The sequence below is a fragment of the Triplophysa rosa genome, linkage group LG2, assembly GCF_024868665.1.
Source record: "Triplophysa rosa linkage group LG2, Trosa_1v2, whole genome shotgun sequence".
Taxonomy (NCBI): domain Eukaryota; kingdom Metazoa; phylum Chordata; class Actinopteri; order Cypriniformes; family Nemacheilidae; genus Triplophysa; species Triplophysa rosa.
This window is the reverse complement of record NC_079891.1, coordinates 7370415-7386032: the sequence shown is the minus strand read 5'-3', so window position 1 is coordinate 7386032 and position 15618 is coordinate 7370415. Positions and strand designations below refer to the sequence as shown.

At 37.3% G+C, this 15618-nt stretch overlaps 1 protein-coding gene across 1 annotated transcript in view; it reads right to left on the bottom strand.

Annotated features, from left to right (window-relative positions):
* camk4 (calcium/calmodulin-dependent protein kinase IV) overlaps window positions 1–15618 on the bottom strand; it is a 32768-nt gene that overhangs the window by 2038 nt on the left and 15112 nt on the right. The window contains exons 7-11 of the mRNA XM_057321010.1: window positions 3359–3449; window positions 2935–3009; window positions 1714–1789; window positions 1124–1250; window positions 315–467 (exon numbers count right to left, since the gene is read on the bottom strand). Of these exons, the coding sequence (XP_057176993.1) occupies window positions 315–467; window positions 1124–1250; window positions 1714–1789; window positions 2935–3009; window positions 3359–3449 (522 nt within the window). The remainder of the gene's footprint in view (window positions 1–314; window positions 468–1123; window positions 1251–1713; window positions 1790–2934; window positions 3010–3358; window positions 3450–15618) is intronic.

Genomic DNA, 15618 nt, shown 5'->3' with positions numbered 1-15618 from the left:
TTGTTTAATGTTTAGCTTGCTTGGTCAAAGAGAAAAGAGTCCACCCTCAAGTACTTAGATCCTTGTACTTAAATATGGCCCTCCTTCAGTTTAATTCTATGGGATTCTTTTGGACAGTTTTATAATCTTTTATATGGGAATCGTAGTTGCTTAGAAATGTAATAGCACACGTGTCACATGATTTGGAGTATTACTCATATTCCTAAATGGTGCAGAATGAGCTTGAATGTTTCAGATGTGCCACAAAGTTTATTGAAATAAATACACATTTCACCTTTAAAGCATCGTCAAAATGTAGCAGAGATGTCTCAAACCTTGAGTTTTCTTCGTGCGTTGAACTCCTGGAGTTTCTTCTGAGCAGTGTCCATATGGGTGAAGTTAACAGCCTTTCCAGTCACCCAGGGGTGCTGCAGAGCCTGCTGTGTCGTCAGCCGTTTCTTTGGATCCTGGACAATCAGTTTCTTCACCTGTGGGGACCAATAAAGATGGATTAACATTTAAAAATATATAACAGATTTTTTACAAAGCTCGTCGTTCTGAAAAGCGAGGTGTGCTATGATTGGCCAGTTAGCCAGTACGTAGTGATCAGTCGAATATTGCAAGCGTGTGACGGAAATGTAACGCCTCTTACCATATTTGTCTGTGTGTGTGCGTGTGTGTGTGTGTGTGTGCGTGCGTGCGTGCGTTTCCTTAGTAAAACATTATTACTAAGATCTAAAATAAAGTAAGTATCCTAATCCTTACTGCGTGCTTTTTTATTTTACCTTTTAATTTGGCACAAAACATTTTATTTTATTTTAATTTCATTTCATTATTAAATATATAATTTTAGTATTATTTTATATTTTTCAATGATTGAATATTTCATTAAAATAAACATAGAACTTCTTTATAAAGAAAACAATTCATTTCCAGACTAATTACATTGTATACATGACCGTCCAAAAAAGAAAAGACAGAAGTTGATTATGGTTGTGTGGTCACGGGTGTGTGAACATCAGATATTTTACTTCAGCTTTGTAGGTGTGTCATCCGGTTATCTATTTGTTTATTAAAACATAATATCATTTGAAATGACATAAAGCGTATTACACAACAAAGTTTTTCAATTGTCATTACTTACAAGATCCTTGGCGTTAAGAGACACATTGTCCCACCAGGGGGAGACAAATTCATATTCACAGTTGAGAATGCGTTTAAACATGTACTGATCTCCTCTTTCATCAAAAAAGGGCTCAAAACCACATAACCTGATAACAGAGAAGACCAACAAACCAGTTGTTTCAACTAAAATTGCACATGTATACAGTACAATAACAGTACAGTCACTGTTAGTCTTTATAGTCCTAGAAGTTTTTTTTCCACATGTAGCGTTTGTTATTGTATATATTAAAAAATGTTAAGACCTTTATTCAAAATTCTAAGTTCCATTCATAGAACTAGAACATAGAACATATTTGCCTTTTTGAAGCTTGACAGTAAGAAGGTCAAACAGGTTTGGACTGACATGTTATTGTGTTAATGAACATTCCTAAAAATACTGGTTCTATAAAGAAAAGAACATTGCATGAAACACACCAAAAAGTTCCAAATGTGCCTCATACAGCGAGGCTGCTCGAAGACAAAACCACCTCTTTGACAGTGAATGACTAAGCACAAGATTCTGGTGAAAGAATAACTTAATGACTTAATGTAATATGTTGTGTCACTCACAAAATGTACGTAATAACTCCCACAGACCACATGTCCACCTCAGGGCCATAGGCACAACCCCGCAGGATCTCAGGAGCTGAGGGAGAGAATGACAGAACATCAGAAGAATAGAAAAAAGCGGAAGTGATGCTCCGCTCTACATCATTTCTGTGATTGGGTCAATGATGTGACACTAATCTTTTTTTGACTCCATTTAATCTATTAAAAATGCAAATGAGCATGTGCAATGATGAACATGTTTTCAATTTCTACATTTAAATACGCTTTTATATATTTTTTGTCCTTATGACAATACTTTGAAAAAATAAAATATCCACATGACTATGTGGCATGGTCAATAAATATTTTTTTAATCTTATTTTAAAGTAGTTCGCTTATTTTATCATTTATTTACACTTATGTCATTTCAAACCTGTATTACTTTCTTGCTTCCGCAGAACACAAAAGAAGATATTCTGAAGAACATTCGCCCCCATTGACTTATTGTATAGACACAAAACCACAGCGTTTTTAAAAATATCTTCTATTCTGTTCCACTTAAGAAAGTCATAGAGGTTTTAAAAAAACATGAGGGTGAATAAATGATAATAGATTTGTTTTTGTAATATATCCATTTAATTTTTTATAAAATTAACAAAAGTGATATAAACACACTGAAATAATACACAAAATTAAATTTAGTTACAAAACTAGTTAAAGCTCACCAAAAGGAAAGTTCACCCAAAAATGACAATTCTGTATGAATGACTCATTCTCTAGTTGTTCCAAACCTGTATAAATTTATTTGTTTGGTTGAACACTGAGAAAGATATGTGGACGAATGCTTGTAAACCAACAGTTCTTGGACCCCATTGATTACCATAGTAGGAAAAATTACAATGGTAGTCAAAAGTTTGCTGTCCTACATTCTTCAAAATATCTTCATTTGTGTTCAAAAGAACATTTGTGTTCAAAAGAACAAAAAAGATATAAAGTAATTTTCCTACTATGGTAGTCAATGGGGTCCAAGAACTGTTTGGTTATAAGTATTCTTGCAAATATCTTTCTCTGCATTCATCAGAACAAAGAAATGTATACAGATTTGGAACTCAAAGGTGAGTAAATGACAGAATTTTTATTTTTGGGTGAACTATCCCTTTAAAAGATTATGTTTTCATCAAGTCAGATGAAAACAACCTATTTGCAAAATAATAATAGTGAAGTCCTCTTGAATAAACTCACCACAATAGCCTGGAGTTCCGCAAACTGTCTTCATTGTAACCTGATCGTCCACAATCTTTGACAAACCAAAATCCGCTGAAAAGATAAACCACACAAAGTAAAACCTGGAGTTTTTCTGGTAGTACTTGCCCATGTAAAACTACATGTGCCATGATTCTAGGATGGGTGGTTGCCAGGGCGTTGCTATGTGTCTGATGAACATCAAAGATGTTCAAATTTCTAACCTTTAATATGAGCAAACACCACCGTGAAAGCTAAATTCTTAACGAGCAATATTTGAATCATATAACAATCTCAGAGATTATCCATTCTTTGAAACAGACAGTGAATGTTCCCTCTCTAGTACAATCAGATCAAGTTGCATGGAAACTAATTCACCAACAAGGGATGTCTAGGCAAGATGCACACAAACGGAGAGCCTTACCTATTTTGAGCGGAGCATCTGGCGCTGAGGTGGCATACAGGAGATTCTCAGGTTTCAGATCTCTGTGCACTACTCCGTTCTCGTGTAGATACTGCAAGCACAATGCAGACACAAGGGAATTTCCCCATTGTTAATGTGCAACGCTTCATGGCGCACAATCAGGCATTAATAAAAGGCCACAAATGAACAAGCGTTGTCATTCTTAGCGTGTGATATTATGTTTATATTCTTCAGTATTCATATGGGATCCCTGAGTGCTAAACAGATCAAAACAACATAAGAGTCAATGTGCCTGGTGAATGTGGTAACTAGGTATTTCTGGAAAATTGACTCATTTTACGGATGTGTAACTCACACAAATATATCCTTTTGAAAAATAAATAACAGATACATAGCAGAAACATTAAGATTTAAGAATTGACTTTCAGAGCGATATTTTTTCAGCTAATGAATGATTTAACACGGACAGCCAAATGAAATCTATTTGAATTTAAAGGGCCTATACACATATAAATGTGAAACTGCAGCTCAGAACTTAGGATAAGCATAACGTTATGGTTTGTTGGTGATTCTCTTTAAAGGTCCAGTGTATCATTTTCTGGATGACACACAGAGCACGTTTCGTAAATACGTTATGTCCTTCGTCAAAGAAGTGCAAACATATCAATATTTTAGTTCTGTGTCTGCCTCTGTAGTGCTTCGAAAGGGAGGGGTGGAGTGAGCCGTTGGGTGCAATTCGCAATCTCACCACTAGATGCCGCTACATGTCATACACCAGACTTAACTGACAGCGATGATGTCACTGTAATATTTACATACTTCATACTGAATTGTAATACGTGGCACACAACCTCTGTTACACATAGATTCTCGGGCACAGCTGACACAAAATCCGACTGCAAAATAAGCTCTAATGTCTTTAGTTTCTCATTCATATCATCAATGCATTTATTATGCAGCCTAAAACTGAAGTGACCTAAAATTTGAATTAGAATTCTTTTGCGGCCCTGTAAGCACTGGCATTTCTTTCAGGAAAAGCAAATAGGTTAAGGATCCAGCTCTGATCTAATTAGAATCGCTTACTGCAATTGTTACAATCTCGACAATATGTTACAATTTTTAAAGCGTGACTTCTGGCCAAAACACAGATAGACACAATTGATATTCTGTGCTACTTTTGTCTCAATAAGTGTCTCTTCTTCAGTGTGAAACTATGGGACTTTTTTTATCATCATCATCACCCTCATTTTATAATCTGACAGGAGAAATAAAAAAAGTTGAATACTTAAGGTTTATTCAATCCCTAAACATGACCCCTAAGCAGTGATCCTTGCCCTAGCAAACACCCCCGTATGTCAATGCCTATTGCACAAGTCTATACAGAAAAACAACAGATCTGTTTTTATAATCAGCCCCATGCACTTGCTAGTGCCTTGGTGAGTGTTACCAAGGTAACTCATTAAACAGTAGCATGGGCCACAGAAGTCTGCCTGGTTACAGAGAATCAGCACATGCTTACCGTTTAACATGCTACCCAAGAAGCTGATGAATGCGATTTAGAAACTCAATGTGAGGGAGATTTTCATTCATTCTCATTACTGTATATAGCAATACAGTATCAACCACTCACAGCAATCGCATAGAAAGTGTTGAGGTGTGTAGGGCAAAGACATCCACCATTTCTTTTCTTTAGTAAACGCAATAATCTAGTTTAATATTTTGGGTATTTACTGAAGTTTCCAAAGAGCCCACACAAATATGTCATGTTTAGATACTGTCAAGTGCTCACCGGCACATAATATTCACATGGGACGATCGAGTCCAGAATTACTGGAAAATACCCTGTTTAATTGTCAAACCATTACGCAAGACTAAAGGCAGGGAGGGAGAACACAGTCCCCAGTGCAAATGGATTCCAGTGGGTTTGTTTGCAGAACAGCCGTACAGTGATCCCCCAGCGAAAGAGCAGTACAGTGTGCCAGCTTCCCAAAACCAATTATTATGGTGACATAAAGGAGTGTAATCTTTTAGTCGCGTCCAAGGGGAATACTTCCATCCTGCTCAAAACTCAGTGGCACTGACACACATAAGGCATCCTCTCTCTCTCTGTTTCTCTCCGTCCTCCTTTCATCTGACAAGTGCTGGAGGTCTGTATTTAACCACTGCTGCTTCGCCAGCCATGCAATTTTTTTTTAGCCACTAGACTTTAGTTATGTAGGCTGATAAAAATGTCAGTAGATTTAACAGTAAAATACCGTATAAATGCTACAGTATAAAACCGTATTTCATAAAACATGCGAAACCCATAGAATTTACAGTGGAAAGCTGTAATTAGTTTTACGGAGTAAGACCGTACATTTAACAGGTAAAAACATATGAAAATACGGTTTATTGGAGTAAAACATTACAGTACACTGTATTATTTGCCGTAAAAAAAGAACGTCTTAAAAATATTCTTATTACAAATAGGCTACATAAACATATCTGACTCCCCTGTGCAGTGTGCACTTAAACCAGTTTTAATATGTGTTATAAAATCATCTTTTTCTGTGTAAAGTTGTAATATAATGACTTCTATACATTGTTTATCTTAAATTGCCTGCCTAAACCCCCCCAAAAATTTCACCTTGACATTTGTCACTTTTGATAATTTAAATATTGTTTTTATGTAATTAGCAGTGCTTTTACATTTTTAGATTGTGTGAAACTAATTTTTTGTCTCTGAACTCAAGAATGTATTTTATGGTAAAGCAATCAACTCAACAAGCATTTAAAACATAACCGTTAAGCATCATCCAATCAAGATATACGTTGCGCCTTGGCTTCGTGAACAAAGGATGTGATTGGTTGAATACTCATTGGCGCGGAGCACACAGTAACGTAAAGTTTGCGTTCCCGCGTTTCAACAGTGACGATTCTGATGAAGCACTGTCGGAGCTGAACTACAAATCAGTGGAATATATATATATATATATATATATGTGTATGTATGGCATTGGGCATATTGGTAAGTTGGATTTAACGGTTTTAGCAGTGTGTGATTTTAAACACGAGTAGAATGTACACTGTTTTCATGGGGCATAAACATATTTAACTAGCCAGCGCATGTAGGCAGACTTGCAAGTCCTAAAGCGTGAGAGCTCTTGATCCGTGGAAATACTCTGTAAAATATATGTTTGTTAAGTACTTTTGCTAAATAGAATCAAGCAGTGCATCGTTTTAAATACGAGTAAGTTAGCATGTAGGCTACACTGTTTAAACATGTCTGGCAGCGGATGTAGTAAAACTCGCAAGCTCTAGATGTCCTGCCCAGTTTGTGAAATATAATTTATGTGTTTGAAACCGTAGTAGAGTGTGTTTTTATTCACGTAGTTTAAATGTTTAGCTGTCAGTTCTGTGTGATATCAGTGCAAATCCTTAGGTAGCATGTTTTACATAACAAACTTCACCTTAAACCACGGTGAGTGTTCAAGTGTGCATTTTTACCGTAAACAAAATAGATTCACGTGTTGCTACTCCACATGCCCTTGCTGTCACAAAACTAGAAGTTTTGAGAGTACAGAAATGGTTTCTCAGAGGATGTGAAAGGCATGATTCTTCTACCTCTCTCCTGTTTTGATGAGAAAGAGGAGCTCCTCCATTATGTAGAAGAGACAAGCCTGGCAAAGGATGTGGAGTTAGAAAACTTGCCTGTGACGCCTTGCATTATTGTGTGTGTGGTAAATGAACGTTTTGTTAATATACAGTAGAACCCTAAAGCTTTAATGATTAAATGTTTAACTATAAAGTTGAGTTTATAAGTTTACATGCCCCTTGCAGAGTATGCAAAATGATAGGGATTAAAGTGATAGTTCACCCACAAATGAAAATTCTGTCATCATTTACTCACCCTCTTATCATTTTAAACTAGAACACAAAAGAAGATATAAATAAAATGCTGGTAACCGAACAGCAGTGGCAGTGGCACCCATTCATTTCTATTGTATGGACACAAAACCAACACAAGTCAATGGGGGCCAGTTAACAACATTCTTCAAAATTGTGTTCTGCAGAAGAAAGTCATACAGGGTAAATGCTGAGACAATTTTAATTTTTGGTGAACTATCAATTTAAGAAATAAGATACAAATCATACAAATTGCAATTTTTAATTAGTTCTGCACAGAACAAACTGTTCCACATAATATATGTTTTTACATATATTCCACAACACAGATTAATAACTCGGTTTACACAAATCTAAACTTTAGAACTGGTTTATTTCTATTATTTCTAAAATCTATTTTGTGAAATGGTTATTTCAGGGCAGTACTAAATAAACTGCAATTTGTATGATATTCTTGACATACTGTATATGTAAATACACAATAATCTTACGTTCATAAATTTATGTATATTGCATTGAAATGTATCTACAGGACCCTCCTGCTATGCTGCTGTCCGATTCATGCTAGCTGTGGACCGCAAGATTGTGAATGATGACATCACTTCTTTTATCTCTGCTGTTTGCCTAATGTTCTGCAGTTATTACTGCTCCAAAATTAATTACCCTACTGAACTGGCGTCAGTGCTTGAATTCCTGCAAAGGTATGTAAAGAGACTTAGGAGGGGAGATTCATTACGGTGTAGCTTAATTTACAGACTTATAAATGTTTTTTTTTTCTTTTCAAGGTGTTTTTTCATCATCAATCCGGAGAAAGGGAATAAAGGAGGTGGAAAAGAAAAACAAAAAGCTACTCCCAGTCTTCACCCCAATCGCTGACCTTTCTGATCATGAATGGCGAGAGACTTTGTAAAGGTGGTCTGCAGACTGTTTCCAAGTTTATACTCGGGGTGAGAGACTTTGTAAAGGTGACCTACAGACTGTTTCCAAGTTTTAATCTCTTAAAGGGTTATTTCAGGTTTGAATCAAATTTTCCCCATGTTTTACTTACCCTCAAGGCATCCTAAGTGAATGTGACTTTCTTCTTGAGGAATAATAGAGTCAGAGTAATAATACCACGTATCCTTTTACTTCCAAGCAGTAGAATGGGAGTGAATGGGGGGCAATTTTTTAAATCTCCAAAAAGTGCATCCATTGATCAAAGAGCGGCTCGACACGGCTCCGTGGTCTTAACAAAGGTCTTCTGAAGCGAATCCATGCGTTTGTTTAAGAGAAATATACATATTGACAACGCTATAAAGGATAATGTCCAACATCTGCTGCAGGCGAGCGAGAGGCTTGTTTCTCCGGCAAATGACGCAGAGTCTTCACCCTAAGTAAGTTCCTATGACGAACACAGCATTTTTCGTTTTCGCCAATATAAACACCGCCTCTTCTGGGCGGGAGCTTTCGTCGCCATCATTTAACGGAAAAACAAGCCTCTCTTTCGCCTGCAGCGGCTGTTAGACATTATCCTTAATAGCGTTGTCAATATGCATATTTCTCTTAAACAAACGCATTGATTCGCTTCAGAAGACCTTTGTTAAGACCACGGAGCCGTGTCGAGCCGTTCTTCTTTCATCGATGGATGCACTTTTTGGAGCTTCAAAAAATCCCCCCCATTCACTCACATTCTGCCGCTTGGAAGTCAAAGAATACGTGGTATTATTACTTTGATTGCATTATTCTTCAAGAAGAAAGTCACATTCACTTAGGATGCCGTGAGGGTAAGTAAAACATGGGGAAATTTTGATTTTAAGCATGAAGTATCACTTTAAAGGGATAGTTCTCCCCAAAGTGAAAATTCTGTCATTTCCTCACTCTCAGGTTCTTCCAAACCTGTATACATTTTTTGTTCGGTTAAACAAAAAGGAAGCTATTTATAAGAATGTCAGTAACCAAACAGATCTTATCCCTCATTTACTGCCATAGTAGGGAAAAAAAATACTATGGGAGTCAATGGGGGATGAGATCTGTTTGGTAAATGACATTCTTACAAATAAATTCCTTGGTGTTTAGCAGAACAAAGAAATATATACAGTACAGGTTTGACATGACAAGAGAGTGAGTAAATGATGACAGAATTTTCATTTTTGGGTGAAGCATCACTTTAAATGTAGACTGGACTGAACGATTTTAATTAAACCACTGTATACCAGTTGAAACACGAGAACAGAAAAATGCACTAATATTTTGTCTTAAATGCCTGCCAGTCTTTATTAAAGATACTTGGGACCTCACTGATGTCTTTGTCTTTTATAGATTTTGATGGGTTTTGATGATTTGATTTAGGTTTGCAAATGTAAGATATTTATCAATTAGTTTAACAGTAATTTTAATAGTTTCTTAAAGGTTAAATCTGAATGTTTAGCAAATAATTATAGAGTTTAACTGTAATTATTACAACATAAACCTTTAAATTAGACAGTGCTGAACTGTAAAAAAGATGGTTATGAACCGTAATTAATACAATGTAAACCTTTAAATTAGAAAGTGCTGAACTGTAAAAAAGATGGTTATGAACCGTAATTAATACAATGTAAATCCTGGAATTTGACAGGTATAAACTGTTTTTATAACAGCATAAACAAGTAAATTAGACAGTTATGAACCGTAAAAAAGAAAATTATCAACTGTAAAATATACGGTACAGTGGGTGTAATCCCGTAAAACCAATAACGTTGCAACCGTACTTTTGACGGTAAAGTTCTGGCATCCACAGCTGCCGTTTTTTTACCGTAAAATTTACGGAATATTTTTTACAGTGTAACAAACAAATCAAAGTCAACGCAGTCATTTTTAGAAGGCCCTATATTCGCTTTTTTTAAAGTGTGTCATTTCTGCATCTAATGGCAACAATATGAATAAAAAAAATCAAGTTCCCAAACACTCACCCCATCTGATAAGGTTTAGACAAACAACACAACTTCCCCGAAGCTATAACATTAGGTAGGCCAGAAATTTTCACAGAACGATGTTGAAGGGACCACAGAGATGATGGGCCAGATTTAACAACAGTTTGTTCCAGTGCAATTACCACTTTTGGCATTACTGCCAGGATTTATTAAAGACAAACTGTTAAAATTTGCAGTGAAAAGGGATGGACACAGTTCAATATAATTTAAGTTTACTTGACTTAATAAAGCTAATTTCATTTAACTTAAAAATTGAATGAAGCTGTTTAACGTAAGTTTTTACGTTTTTTTACAGTGTCGTTGTTGCTGATCTTATTGCATATGCATTGGTAGGATTTTCCTCAAAATTTATCTTAAATTAATCATGATTTAACAATTTACTGCACTCTAAAAACGTTTGAGTTAAAAACAACACATTTTGGTTCAGTTAAGGACAACACATAAAATGTGAACTGAACACATCAGTGTTCTTTCTGGGACAACACATTTTGTGTTAACTTTTAGGAATAGTTCACCTTCAAATGAAAACTCTGTCATTATTTACGTACATGGCCTCATATCATTTCAAACCTATGACTTTCTTTCTTCTATAGAACACAAAAGAAGATATTTTGAAAAATGTTGGACCAACGGTTTTTGGTTTCCAACATTTTTCAAAATATCTTTCTTTGTTTTGCAGAAAATTACACAGGTTAGTAAATAATAACAGACTTTTCATTTTGAAGGTAAACTATCCCTTACTTTTGTTGTGCCTTTCATTTATTTAATACAAAATAAACACAAAATGTAATGCGGTAAAAAAGCATAAAACAAACAATGTTTTTAACATCCTTTTTAGTCCCTCATTATTTAATGCCCAAAAAATGCATGTCTTAACCTACGCTAATTTGTGCTGCTTTTGGTTTAAGTCAATATGGGAATGAGATATTGCGCCTGTATTTTTTAATGTGTGCCTTCAGTAAATCACCCGCAGAAATGTCCACTCGTTGCACTTTTTTTTATTGTGCCTTCATGCTAATTTGCACTGTTTAGTAAATCTGGCCCTAACTGTTTTCCTTCACAGTAATTCTCAAATCTCATTCACACATTTCACAGATTCATCAAACTTGGTGTGCAGCATTCAGTTACGAGACGCAATAGCTTTTGGTGTCGTTGATGACAAACCTGAAGCAATGCAAATGAGATTTGACTGCCACAGTGAAGAGCATGATTTACAGCATGGTTTCTGTCTGTTCCTTGCACAAAACAGTCACATGGCTTGAATTTTAGCCATTTCATTTAGCAAAAAAACATAATAAAAAGTAAACTAAATGATGATATGTGTTTGTACCCATTTTTCCCCATGGGATATTTTTTTATATATAAAAAGTGTACAAAAGAAATATATGATATGAGTAAAAAAGGTTTGAATAAATGTTTGAGGTTTAAAAAACAATTATTGCATCATTTTTCACATCAGTTTTTTTTTTAATGGGCCCCACAGACCCAAACACCACACAAGGGTTAATATCAAATGCTTCACAATTGAATTTGGTTGATGCACAGATATAACATCTCTGAAGAAGATGTGTTTTTCTAACTTAGAAGCGCTCTCCATCAACTGAAAACCTTTTTATTCGCCACGCGAGTTTTCCTCGTTTATTCTCGTGAATGTTTACGTGTGTGAGCGCGGTGCTGCAACCGCTGGTGTATTACATCACTGACACGCGGCAAGACCTGGACTTGCTTATTATCATTGTTGGAGACTCACACCCATGAGCTGCCAAAATACAGGCAGCATATCACATGCCCCACCAGAGACAGCAACATTCTGGATCACTGTTACACCACAATACGGGATGCATATCACTCCAGAACAGCGTTGGGTCTCTCTGATCATTGCCTGGTTCATCTTCTCCCGACCTACAGACAGAAGCTTAAATCTGCCAAGCCTGTAGCAAGGACTGTAAAGAGATGGAGCAGTGAAACAGAGCAGGCCTTAAAAGCCTGTTTCGACTGCACATACTGGAGTGTTTTTGAAGCTGCAGCCGCCGATGTGAATGAGTTGACTGACACAGTGACATCCTACATCAGTTTCTGTGAGGACATATGTATTCCCACCAGGACTCACTTAACACGCAACAATGGCAAACCATGGTTTACAATGAATCTGAGACAGCTTCGTCAGGCCAAAGAAGATGCTTATAGAAGTGGGGACACAGTCTTGTTTATACAGGCCAAAAACACACTGACAAAGGAGATAAGAGCAGCTAAGAGAAGCTACTGAAAAGCTGAAGAACCAGGTTTCAGCCAACGACCCTGCATCAGTGTGGAAAGACTGAAAGACATTACCAACTACAAGTCATTATCCCTTCAGTCTGTGGGTAATCAACGACTGGCTGACGATCTGAATGACTTCTATTGTCGTTTGAAAAGCAGAGTCTAACCCATCACACCCACTCAGACCCTATCTCTACTATAATGTTAACACCTCCTCTTGATACTCAACCTGCACTTGGGGTCTGCGAAGAGGATGTGTGTCCGCTTTTCCGCAAACAAAAGATCATAAAAGCACCAGGCCCAGACAATGTCTCACCCTCCTGTCTGAAAGTCTGTGCGAAGCAGCTATTTCCCATCTTCACTCAGATCTTTAACAGATCCTTGGAGCAGTGTGAAGTCCCTTCATGCTTCAAATGCTCCACCATCAACCCTGTACCAAAGAAACCCAAAATTTCTGGACTTAATGACTACAGGCCTATTGCTTTAACATCTGTGGTCATGAAGTCATTTGAGAGACTTGTACTGGCCCACCTGAAGGACATCCCCAGACCCTTCCTTGATAGCCTTCAGTTTGCTTACCGAGCAAACAGGTCTGTGGATGATGCAGTCAACATGGGACTGCATTACTTCTTACAACACCTGGACAGACCAGGGACCTATGCCAGGATCCTGGTTGTAGACTTCAGCTCGGACTTCAACACCATCATCCCAGACCTCCTTCTGCCCAAGCTTACCCAGCTCTGTGTGCCAACCTACACCTGTCAGTGGATTATTAACTTCCTGTCAGACAGGCAACAGCTAGTGAGGTTGGGAAAATTTAAATCCAGCACATGTACCATCAGCACCGGAGCTCCTCAAGGATGTGTTCTCTCCCCACTGCCCTTCTCACTCTACACAAATGAATGCACCTCTACAGACCCTTCTGTCAAACTCCTGAAGTTTGCAGATGACACCACTGTCACTGGACTTATCAAGGCGGTGACGAATCTGCTTACAGAAAGGAGGTTGCTCAGCTGGCTGCCTGGTGGAGCCAAAACAACCTATAGCTGAATGCACAGTGAAGATGATCGTAGACTTCAGAAGGAACCCTTCTTCACTCCCTCCCATCGCCATCCTGGACAATACTGTGGCCACTGTGGAGTCATTCAGGTTCCTGGGTTCCACTATCTCTCAAGACCTGAAGTGGGAGTCCCACATAGACTCCATTGTAAAGAAGGCCCAGCAGAGGTTGTACTTCCTCCGTCAATTGAGGAAGTTCAACCTACCACAGGAGTTACTGACCCAGTTTTACTCAGCAGTTATCGAATCTGTCCTGTGCACTTCAACAACTGTTTGGTTTGGCTCGGCCACCAAATCAGACCTACGATGTTCGTAGTGCTGAGAAGATTATTGGTGCTCCCTTGCCCACAGGACCTATATGATTCCAGAATGAAGAACAGGGCAAGAAAATCATCACAGTCCATTTGCACACGTGTACATACCATCTGTAAATAATGTAAATTCAACAATACACTACCCCTTACAATGTCTCTTATGTTATTTCCATTCTGTACAATAGAATTTTATATATGCATATATCTTATAATCTTTTTACACGGTCTTTATCTCTCTTTTAATTTGTCTTGTCAGTATTTTGAATGTGTGTACTATATGCTTCCAACACCATAGACAATTCCTTGTGTGTTCTAAATGTACTGTAACTTATTTAAATGGTAATGATACATATTTCCACTGGTAAACAACCCTGGAAAAAATACTGATTAAGAAGATGTATTTCATTGTACAGAATGCTCATTTTCCACTATTTCCATAAATGCACCACTGGTTGTAAATTGAGGCACTATGGTGGTCCAAATCATCTCACAAAGAAAGATTCTGAGTTGTACCAATGCAAAATCCTGCATCTCTGAGAGTCACAGACTTTAAAAGGAAAACTGCAAACATATTGCAAAGTCCCACGCCACCAAGGCGACCCAGCCAATCAGATTGGCAGAAATTTACAAAACAGAGATCCAGAGGGATACCACACAGCCAGATGGCTTTGATGTGACAAGACACACAGAATCTGCTGTTGTGAGGGAACCTGTGAATCTCTTCACACAACAACATGTTAAAAAAAGCTCTCTTAAAAGGCTGGTCACTTCAAAAGGGATGTCTGGCTGTCCTTTCCTCCGGTCTGTTTTATGACCGGGTGGGAGCTGCGGTGTTGCCGTTCTCTTATTGCTACCCACCGACTCTGAGATGAATCCAGCCCATGAGGAAGCCCACCATCTCATCTCCTTGGCAACAGCCATTTTTGATTAAAGGAAGAAAATGCATTTCAAATATATTGAAATACATAAAGAACAGGTTATAATTCTGACTCCAATGCCCCGAAAGCGAACAGGAATCTATCACTTATAAAATTAGAAACTTCACATCCATGATGTAGGCGATAAGAACAGTCCTCATTATAAATGTGCAAAAAACAAAACACAAGCACAGGAGGGAGAGAGAGAGAAAGAAAATGAGAAATATATAAAGACTGAAGAATTTACAATAAATAGTCTATTGTGGCCATCAAATGCAATCCAGACACACCTATGACATCTTTACATTAGAAATAGGGTGTTTATTCCACTAATAAGTTTCACTGGTGATCTAATCTGCCTAGGGATAAATAATTTAAGAGAATAAATTCTGATGAACTGTCCTGCTTATTTCAAAACCTGACTAGTATGTATGAGCTTTCCTGTGGCTCAGTGGTTAGATCATGGTGCAAACAACGGCAAGGTCATGTGTTCGATCCCAGGGGATTGCACATAGTCAGAAACAAAATGTATAATACAATGCAATGTAAGCCGCTTTGGATAAAAGCGTCTGCCAAATGCATAAATGTACATGTAAATTATACAGACTTTCCGATTATTTGAAAATGAGTTTACATCAAAATCCTCATTGCCTTCCCTTTGCCGTCTGATGTAAATTAAAAGGCATATCTAATATTCCTTAAGAAAGCTTTGTGTGGGGACACAAGCCAAAATTTTCACTCTCTTGCATTCACATCCCGCAAATAGGCTGTCTTTAGACACAACACATGACATTGTCATTGACAATTACAAAACATAACCGTTTTGAAAAAGTTTGAATATGAATATGATGAATATCTTTAAGACGAAACTCGTG